This window comes from Gordionus sp. m RMFG-2023, chromosome 1 (genome assembly GCF_954871325.1).
Source record: "Gordionus sp. m RMFG-2023 chromosome 1, tfGorSpeb1-WG-v2, whole genome shotgun sequence".
NCBI classification, from domain to species: domain Eukaryota; kingdom Metazoa; phylum Nematomorpha; class Gordioida; order Chordodea; family Parachordodidae; genus Gordionus; species Gordionus sp. m RMFG-2023.
In genome coordinates this window covers 9,940,464-9,951,436 of record NC_088775.1, presented here as the reverse complement: position 1 = coordinate 9,951,436, position 10,973 = coordinate 9,940,464, and the positions used below count along the sequence as shown (strand labels likewise).

The 10,973-nt window shown below is 30.5% G+C and overlaps 1 protein-coding gene across 1 annotated transcript in view; it reads right to left on the bottom strand.

Annotated features, from left to right (window-relative positions):
• Positions 1-1,151: 1,151 nt before the first annotated feature.
• Positions 1,152-10,973, bottom strand: part of LOC135931372 (uncharacterized) — a 36,507-nt gene continuing 26,685 nt past the window's right edge. The window contains exons 31-39 of the mRNA XM_065468435.1: positions 9,009-9,186; positions 7,649-8,668; positions 7,274-7,448; positions 6,927-7,105; positions 6,358-6,559; positions 5,671-6,170; positions 4,232-4,632; positions 2,164-2,415; positions 1,152-1,706 (exon numbers count right to left, since the gene is read on the bottom strand). Of these exons, the coding sequence (XP_065324507.1) occupies positions 1,444-1,706; positions 2,164-2,415; positions 4,232-4,632; positions 5,671-6,170; positions 6,358-6,559; positions 6,927-7,105; positions 7,274-7,448; positions 7,649-8,668; positions 9,009-9,186 (3,170 nt within the window). The 3' untranslated portion in view covers positions 1,152-1,443. The remainder of the gene's footprint in view (positions 1,707-2,163; positions 2,416-4,231; positions 4,633-5,670; positions 6,171-6,357; positions 6,560-6,926; positions 7,106-7,273; positions 7,449-7,648; positions 8,669-9,008; positions 9,187-10,973) is intronic.

Here is a 10,973-nt window from a genome sequence, read left to right as displayed (position 1 = left end):
TTCTCATCCCCATCCATCGGAAGTAACGAGAAAATCTACGATTCGCGCGTTAAAATAGCAACCTTGTAAGGGCTATGAGACGTGCTCAATAAGAAAATGGAACCCACACTTAAGGTGCAATTCCTGAATAACGATAGAATAGTTTATCAGATCTCGGATTCCCTTTTGAAAAATAACGATTGACGAAAATTTTAAACCCGAAAATTAGTAATATTTCATTCAAAAAGGCAAATTACTCAATACTTTTGGAACTCTTTTGATCTTATCGTGGAGCAAATTATTCTTCCCGCATGTTTTTCTGAGTATTAATAAAATGTCTTTCGATTTAAAGGATGCTCAAACAATTAGGGCCGTGCCGATCCAAATATTTTTCACCGATCCGATATTGGTTCAAAACCGATTTGATACCGATATTTATATTGATTTTTCACCACTCCTCTTTGAACCAAATGCATCAATATTCTTTATGTAAAAAATCGAATTATGCATTTATAATTTAATTTTTTTATTTCTATAATATTTAAAAAAAGTTTACGGATATTGGTAGTATTAAATAAATTTTTCATTATTTCTCCCCGTGAAATTAGAATTCCATAGATTTGCAAAATTATTTTTTTGTAAAATATTTCCTTAATTCAGATACCATATTTAAAAAAATTCTTTTATTTATAAATAATAAAATTGGATATAAAAAGTTTTAAAATAAATATAACTTTGGGTGTTCCTTTCTATTTTTATAAAAAAACTTTTCAAATACTATAAATCTATTTAAAAAAATAAATAAAATTTAATGGGGGCTGTGCATTTGTTTAAAAATAATTTATTTATAAAAAATTATTAATGTAAAATAAATATACATAAAATAACAAAAGAAAAGAAAAGTAAAATGATCGCAGGTTTTTACAGGTATCGGCCCGATCCGATAAAAAGCGAAATATCGGCACAGCCCTACAAACAATACATTCTCTGAATGAGTGTGCTTTGTGTTTCCAATTGGTACATCGCAAAGGGAACGCGGAATTTGAAAATGTATAGATCAATCAGATATACCATCTATGAATATAACCAATCCCAACGCTGCCACCATGATAATAAACTGGGAATCTTGATAATAATCTGTGAGATTGATGATAGTAATTTGGTAGACGTGGTGGTTTTCTATATATTTATTCATAACTTAGACAACAGCATATAAGAAGTCAATGAATGTACATCATATAATACATTATAATAATTCACATCATTGAAGAGTCAAAAAATAATAAAAAATGAATGTCCTATTACAAAATTGTTATCTATATATATTTGTTAATCGGTACTAATCATATCAATCATAAAGTTGGGTTAAATTTTCTTTTTTTATAAACAAAACTAAAATACCGTAAGGTAAAATTTATATAAAACAGAACGGAAAAAAAATTAAACATTCTAAACCAAAATAATCTATTTCTGGGTCGTTTTATTATCCTCCTTACCGAAAAAGAGGGATGACCTTTTACCCACTAAAGAAAGCAAGGATTGAGAGGCGGAAGTGGCCGTAGATTTGGCTAGATGACCAATATGAAAGGCGTTTTCTTTATTCGATCTCTCAGAAATGGTATAAGCCTTTTCGTAAGGAGCGGTTATCAAATTTTTGAGAGACATAGCACGTTCCTCGAGACCTATGACCTTGAGTTGATGTATCGTTGATTTGATGTTAGAGCTAGCTGTTTAGGAAAACGTAGTCATTAATGGTTGCATAAGTATTATTTAGAATAAAATTCATTTTATGATCTATTTCTAAGAGATAGGATTGGTTAATTTTTTCCCCAGGAACTTTTGAATATAAAGTGATGTAATAGTTACTTAAAGGAATTTTAATAATATAAATATATAATTATTTTAAATATAAATACATTTTTTTTATAAATAATTAATTTAAAAGAAGTCTAATCACTAATATACTATAAATTATATTACTTTACTCCTCTAAAGATGTTATGATTGTATTTATAAAACAGCTTTTTAATTGGCTTAAATGAGATCTTAACTCAATTTCTACAAAAGAGGGAAATATTATATATCAAGTGACATGGAATTGAGAAATGATTCTACCCTCTTCTTCACACTTATTTAATCTCTCCCATCCCCATTTAGTTGCACATAATATATTTAATACTAAACCTAATATGGCTTCCTTATCATCGCAATTATCTAACGTATCGATAAAGTGTTTCCGAATAACCTGGAAATCGGCCTGTGAACATAATCTGATAGCGGCTATCAGTAAATTTTTTTCCAGTAAAATCTGAATCAAAAATTCGTCCAATAAACAATGACTTCCTCCTGATTTTTCTTTCAATGGTTTCCTATCAATAATTTTGTGGCTGGAGAGGTCAACTGCGGAGGTATCTCCATTATCTGACATTTGTTTTTCTTTTAAAAAAGAAATATTACGTAAATTTTGTTAATTAAATATTTGCACTTTCTTATAAAACATAAATATTTTAACAATCCTATCATATCTATAAATCGAGCGGTATACTTAATAATTATCCTTCTGGATAAGAACTGGAAACAGGCGGGTCATTAATCGAACAAGTACAATTTATTTAAATTAATAGGTTTAGTTTAACTCACTTAGACATTTTCAGCTCTTTTTGTTAAAAAAATATTTCGATTTAAAGCATCTCTAATTATCTATATTAATATGCGTTTTCTCAAAATAAGTCCAACAGACTCTACAATTAAACTATAAACTACTTATCAAATTTGGTAGTATGTTTTTTTTGGTAACATTCAATGTGGTTGGTTTAGAATTTAAAATATTTTGTAGATTTGTTGTTTTAATTTATAATTTTTGTTGAATTGACTATATAAATAAAATTCCAATTGATTTTTTGTATTTAACAGTAAAGTTGGTAAAACAAAAATATAAAACGATAATGCAGATTAATTTAAATATATAAAACGATAATGGAGATTATTTAAATATACAAAATATATGAATTTTTAAAAGATTCGATTCTTTTGAATATAAAGTATCTGATATGCATATAAATATTTAAATAGAAATGTCTAAAAAAATAAAGAGTATAAAGATAGAAAAGAATCTTAGATAGTAGTATTCGCGATAATGCCCAGATGTGATTATATTTTATTCTTAGTGTAATTGTATTATACCATTTTGCTGAATCGGATACCAGTCTGTAAAAATGCTTATTTTCTTTCATTTATAATAGAAAATACTAATAAATATGAGCTAATCTCAATATTCCTTTTACCATGAATTATAATTCTTTCCAAGGAAGTTTTTTGACATCGACCTAAGGTCAAAGAAAAAAAACGGGGATTTGGGCAATGCAAATTTTTTAAAAATTACAATTCTATTCTGAGGCGCACCTTGAAAAAAAGAATCTATCTCTTCTTAGACAACCTACAATTCTAACACCCGAAACCGGCACTGCAACGAATAAAATGAATTGATTATATAGCAGAGAATAGATGGTATCCACCCTACGTAGGGTTGTTAAAAAACCCGATTCGGGTCGATTTTTAAAAACGACTAAGATTTTTAGCCTAAATTATATTATGCAAGCCTGGGGATTTCGCTCATAGATGGCAGAAAGGTTTGAACTTCTATTTGCCAAATCTCAGGCATACATAATATTATTCCTGCTAAAATCTTAATCGGATATCGACCCGACTTAACCCTACGATACCCGAACTATATAGGCAAAATAAAAACAATGAAGTTATGTCTTAAACGTGAGATTGTTCATACATCAAATACATTTTTTTTTAAATCGTGTATGAACGGTAAAAATATAGAAGCACTATGACTGGTTGCGCTAATTTTTAATGTCGGTAGTATTTATTAATTCTTAATCACTTTCGCCAGTCCTAAATCTGAGAATTTAAGAAAAGTAATGAATAAATAAAAAAAATTACAGGCGCATAGCCGGGAATTTTCTGGGGATAATTTTTTTTAATGGGCCAGGCTTGGACCTAAAATTTTTCTTTTAAATTTAGCATATAATATTTAATAAATATAACAAATCATTATAATTCTATTCGTGGTATTTATCAAACTACCATATCACAGACACCTTGAGAAGCATTAATTTTGTTTTATTGTTGTCTTATTTAAAATAACAAATTTGGTATCTTACTTATATTTGACATCGTAATTGCATTATATAAAATTATGTAAATGAAAAGAAAAAAAATTTTTTTTTTTGAAAATAATAACCGTAATATTTTTCCATTAATTCGAGAGCCAATGATTGGCATTCCGGCGAATCAGATGTTAGCCCCAGCCACATGGCCAATCTCAGGTATTCAAATTTTTTGTCTCTTAAATCACGATAATAAAATCGGGAGTCATCCTCGTTTTCACCATCGTTAAATTCTTCGATTATTTTACTAGTCATCTGGTAGTCATTTTTCGATTCTGACAAAGTAACACAATACGCAATTAATAGAGAAGTTAGCGGATAATCATCTCCTAACACATTTTCGAGACCTTGTACCAAGGTAATCAGTTTGAGCTTTCGTTCCCTCAAGCTGGAAGGGGATGGAGGTGGGCAAAATATGTTATCACAACAGATTTTGCAAATTTTGATCCACAAATCTAAAACGGCTTGGTCCTCCCTTTATGATGAATCGAATTATAAAAATTAAAATTTTAAATAAATATACCCCCCCCCCCACACCAGGGTTTATTTCCAACCTGATTAAACCCCAACGTGGTATATAATATAAATAATAAGAGTTTTGGAAAAAAAAATGAAAGTCGTTGAATAGGAAATTTAAATAGCAAAAATAAATACATATGATTTTTAACTGAACTGAAACTTAAATTAATTTTTTTAATGAATAAAAGTTGTTTCCCTTGTAAAGAAAAAAGAAGTAGTTGTTAGTATGTAATCGATTTAATTATATCTGATATTCAATCATTGAGCCTATTTAACATGAGTTTTTCTTTTAAAATAATAAAAAGTAAGGGGGGGGGGAGGGTAAAATCTTCAAAATCTCGAAATATTTTCACTGGTTTTATTTTAGAATCTTAATTTATGATGCCGTCAATCACACCGGAGTGTACGTTTGATCCAAGTGGAATTTTTAAAAAATTAGTATGAATAATAATTGACTCCTCATAAGGTATTTCGAGAGCTAGAAATTTAAATAAAAGGCTGACATATTTTTAAAACATTGTCAATCATATGATGTCTGCCTTGGATTTAAAATAAATACATTAAAATCAAGCGTTATAAAACGGTAACGATTAAAATTGAGTTCAATTATTTAGAACTATGCATCTGGTTAGTTTAACTCTCCATGCCTCGTGAAAGGATGGGTAGTGATTAAAAAATTTAAAACAGGGATCGATGGGTACCCATCAATGACAGAGCTCTTCTCTTAATTTAATATCAATATAAAATAATTTTGCCTGCGCAGTGAATGTATTTATGAAATTATCCTAACAATCAATAGTGAGTTTATCAAAAAAAATATATAATTTTATATTTAATTTTAAATTATGTTAAAGTAGATGATCTAACCAACTATCAGGCGTGACTAAGGCATTTAAACCCAAAAACCCTCCATCTACCCAATTTAAGTGGCAACTTTTTTTAAAAAAAAACCAAACTTTTTAAAAACAATAATTAATGAAAAAGAAGCGATTACTTTTGTCTCATAACGGGCCACGCTTCAAATAATTGGCCGATAGAATATATGGATTCAAAATATTGTTGCGCAGAGGTAAATTTTTTATCGAAAATGGAAATCAATTTTTTGGCTAAGGTCAAGGCGAAGTCAAAATTTAGCAATATAAAAGGCGTTACAACAATTTTTAATATATGCTTAGTAGAATTATGCTTTTCACCGGGGGTATCGTTTAATTTTTCCTTTTCAGAATCTACGCTATCGTTATAACTCTCATTTTTAACAACGGATTCAGTAGGATAATTGACATCGAAGCGATATGGATCATCTTTCGTTACTACTAATTCAAAGGTGTTTTTGGTAGAGGATTTAGGAAACGCTTGCGAAATTTTGATCAAGGTCGAAAGAGTCCTGTAATACGCATATAATGAGTAAGTGTTATCTGGGTCGAGTGAGAAAACTTTCGAAGCCTTTCTGGGGTCAGGTTCCAAAAGAGTGTCTGTATGATTACGATTAAATACCTGAGAAGAGATAAGTATAATTTTTAATCTAAAAGATCAATGGCCTTCCAAATTATATATAAGAAATTGAAAAAACAATGTTACCTTCTCAGGATTTAACAATTAAAAAAATAGAATTTCAAATGGATGAAACATATAAAAACGTTATATAAATTAAAATTGCTGTTTTTGTTTCGTTATTATTAACTTGATTAAAAATTTCCAACGATTTTATCCGGTATTCGTTTATATCAAGTTTGATATTTCCGAAAAATTTGACCTCCAAACAAGGGAAATATATATCGGGTAATGAATCGTTTTCATTATCCTTTAGGTAAGCCAATACATTAAAAAAGGCCAAGTTCCATGGTATGCCATTGTAGAGGGGGGAAAGATTAAAGATGTCATCCCTTCGAAATTTTATGTAATATATTTATTAAATCATTGAAATTTTTATTTCTTTATCGTTCTTACTTTCTTTCTCAATTTTATTATCTCCACATTTTAATAATTGTTTTGATTTTTTAAACATTTAAAAAATTAAACTTTAATTTCAGAAATAAATGGTCGTAGTTTGGATAATCAATTAAAAATATATATATTACTGAATTACAATTTGGTCAACAGATAGAGGTAACAGGCAAGAGAAGGAGGGGAGGAGGTAATCTTTGAAGGTTTCAATGAATAGCGGGCCAAAATTTATTTACCCAACCCAGAATCAAACATTTAAAAAAATCTCACTAAAATATGTATGGATAACAAAAACGACAATATTACTCTATGGAGGAAGATATTTCTGAGAGAGCTGATAACACGATTTGGCTAATAAAGGCGGAAGAATCGAATTTGCTACTTGTCGAAGATTCGATGCGGTTTTTAATGAAATTTGCCAGGGCCGCGAATATAAAACTGTCATTCATTTTGTTCATCAACATTTTAATCAAGATTTGTTTCATCTGTCAAGAATTGTGTTTAAAAAAATAGAAAGTAAATTGGTGCATATTTTCACCTTTTTATTATTAAAAAAAATAATAATAGCAGTGAAGTTCTATCCGAGAGTTTTTTTTATCTAATTTTACGAAGAAGAAAAATATCAATGAATCTAGATTAGATAAAAATTTTACTCTTTTTTCATCACCAGCAGTCAAATCGTAAGATAATTCATAATCCCTGATCCTAGGATCGGTATTGGATTTAAGGTATATCAAGACATTGTCATCCAAGCTTTCCAAATGTTGAATTCTCTTGCTAATTTCCTCGATCAATAGGTTTTGGTCGGGTTCAATGGCATCACTGTCGCTTATATAAATATATTTATTTTCAAAAAAAATCTATCAGAACTGAATTTGAGCATTTTTTTCTCCATTGATAATCGATAATTGTAAGTTTATTTTGAAAGTAGTTAAATTATATCAGAGATAGAGAGTAAAAAATAACAATTTTTTCTATATTTTATCCTTAAATGTGTTAAAGAATGCAATTTAATATTCCTATAAAACCTTCCTAAACTGGTAACAAAGTCTAAGATGGTTTTGCAACATGCGAGGCGACCACTAAGCGATAGGAAATCTCTGCAAATCATATCCTCCCTCCCTGCCAATTTCCGATCAGAGCCGAAAAAGCAGTCATCTACGAAAGTCAACATCAAATTTCTACGCGGCATCAGCAAGGGCAAATAAGAAAAACACGGTTTTAGACATTTTAAAGAATCCTTTTCGTTCAATAGGGAGCGATTGTTATTTGGCGACATATACTTTTTTTGTACCGCCGCCCAAAAAGATTCGATGCACCAAGTCGAATACACGAGACCAGGCACATTTTGACGACTTCCTTGAAGGTTTTCAAAATCGGAAGAAGCAAAAGAAACGCATTTAGAAAGGAAAGTCCGTGGATCTTCTTTAACTTTGCTAGACAATTCGGTTGCCGTTCTGTTGAGAATATAAAACCTGGTTAAGCCTTTCAAAGTGGTAAATAATTTTGCGTCACGAACAGGAGATTCCGAGATTCGAGGAGGACTATGGATTGATTCGTTGCATATTGTGTTAATGCTAGGCTCCTGGGATGGCTCGTTATAAAGAAGAGTTTCCAACGTGGAAGGTTCTTCTTTCTCGAGATCGCAAACGGCCGAATAGTCTAATTTGTAAACTCCTTTGTTACCATTATTAACGAGTTGTTCTAATTCTTGGCAATTCTTTAGCGCACGAATATGGCGATCCAACCTGTCCAACAGACGTTTTGGAACTAATGATTGATCGTTCCCGTCAGCGAAGATCAAAATCTTCTTGACTGAATCGAAAAATAAAGCGAGTCCCCCAAGATCAGACCGGTCCATAAGGGGTAAAACGTTTTTCCATAAATTATTCGCTAAGGACAAAGGGTTGTTATGATTTGCGCCAATTTCGGAATTCAACAATAAATCGTCCTTTTCTGGGACAAGATTTTTGTTGTATTCAAGATTTTGTAAGATTACGGGAAGTAATTTTTCGTAGACAACGTGAGTTTTATGGTTAACGTCTACGCTGAATAATGTTTAAATTTTTTAAACAAATTATTTTAGTAATGTAAGTATTTGTAAAGGATAAATTATCTATACTTCCACTACACATCCGCAACTTTATATGATTTTATGATCGTGGGAATTTTAAATTTATGAGAAAACGGTAAAGGCGTGTTTCAGTTAAATGCGAAATAGCGAATTTCGTTTATCGACTACCTTAAAACTTTATGATAGGCTAAAAAATTATATCTAAATCATTTGTTATGAAATATCATTTCGAAAATTTCGTTCAGCTTGAGAGGTGGAGGGGGGGGGGTAGGTATTATGAATTAAAAAACAAAGTAAATATTTTTTTTAAAAACTCATCGCAAGATAATAGGTGTTCCAAATGGTTGATGTAAATATCAACTAGGGGAGCTTTAAGTTTACGCGCCAAATCAAGTGTTCTGTCGAAGAGTAACTCGTCGCTGCTGAGTGCTAATCCGTTGAGAGTGTCCAACATGTAGGCTCTATCGTTTACAAAATAATCCAGGTTAATGCCTTGTAAGGTGATAATTTTATTTTAAGAAATTTATTAACAATTTAATAGAAAAAATTATAAATTATACAATAATCTATCTGATTGGATAAAAATAATATAAGACTAAAGTGCTATTAATTAAGTTTATATTTCTGATATGCTGTCCAATAATCGGCAGTCGGTGCATATTAAACTTGTTCACATCAATTTCTCATGGATTTAACTCCTTTTTTTAAAAAAAAATCCTCCATATTTGTGATAATATTTGAGCAAAAGTTTTAGCGGCATAACACTGTTTTTTATTGGGTAAAATATTATAGTAAATTTTTTTTAAAGAGTGATTTTCTACACCTTAAAATAGGGTTTTCATTCCATCAATAACAAAATCAATAGTTTTTACACTTACTTTAGGAATAAAATAAAATAGATCACCCAATTTTGTCTAAAATAAGTATAAATTACTTATAACTCTCAATATTATTGGATGAAATTCAATGTTTGATTTATAGAATTTGATATCGGATTTAATTCAGAGAAATGGACAATATAAATATTTTTTTATAACAAGCTTTCATACCAAAAATGCAAATTCATACTATTTTTTTGTTTATTTATTAATTTTATTTTCACATAATCGCATATTTAAAAAAAATATGTACTGAAGCCATCCTAGAGAGGGATGAATGCTTAAGAAATCGGATCGTCAGATTTCGAGAGAAATCAGCAGACGAAGATAGAATCCTATGTTGGGAAAACCTATAACGAGTTTCCTTTTTTTGATTTTGATAAAATTGTCTTTCCGAACATCCCTAGAGTGTTAGTGATGATGATCAGTATAAAAACTGTGCTTGTTAGATCAGCGTATTTATTTGTTATAACGATTTTTGCCTTTTCCATGGCAAAAAATGATAGGTTAAACTTGGCTGCAAAATCAATGCATGTACAAGTAAGTGGGAGATCATCCGTACAGAGAATAAGGGATGTGCCCTCTAGGCGTAAGGCGTTATTATTTGAAAGGCATACGTGGGATATTAACTTTTTGAGAGCAGCAGGAGAATTTTGTTAATGGATTTATGGCGGGGTTGATAACCGTGGGAGAATTTGCAGTGCAAGGTGTTAGGCATTCATTTAGATGGGCTGGCCACAATCGATGCCTATGGAGGGTACAACTGCATTGCAACCAAGGCGAAGAGTTATGGATAATCATATTTGTTCACTAGGCATGAGGAGGTAGAGATTGGAACTGAGGATGGTTTCCAATCATTCATAACCAAAGTTTGCATTTAGTATTATTTATTTGGGTTTTCTTCTAAGGTCTGTTCGAAATGCAGCATTCAACGGAACGGAGGGTTAAATTATAATGGAGATCGAATACCGATGCCACCTGAATTGCTAGGGAGTGAACTATAGCCAAGATGAATATTATTTTTATTCAATATATTTTCGAGGAGATTCTTGATTTGAGTCTCATGAGACGCTACCAAATCGTTACATTTGAAGATTGGATAAGATCTCATGGCGTAAAGGATGTTGGATATATTAAAATGGTTTTTAATTTAAAAAAAAATTGATGCATGGGAATGTAGATAAAAAAATGGACTTAATTTAGACAAATAGCTGATGCATTTGTTTAAAAATGTTTCGATAGCTTTTTCTCCGCCGACGGGGGCTTCGAGATATGTCATCTCCTCCCTATTGATGACGTGGTACGTAGTGTTTGATAGAATGGATAGGAAACATATTTCATTCTTAAGGTGATTGAGAGAAAGATGTGTAATATGTGAGAATTTCTTGATTATGGGTGGGA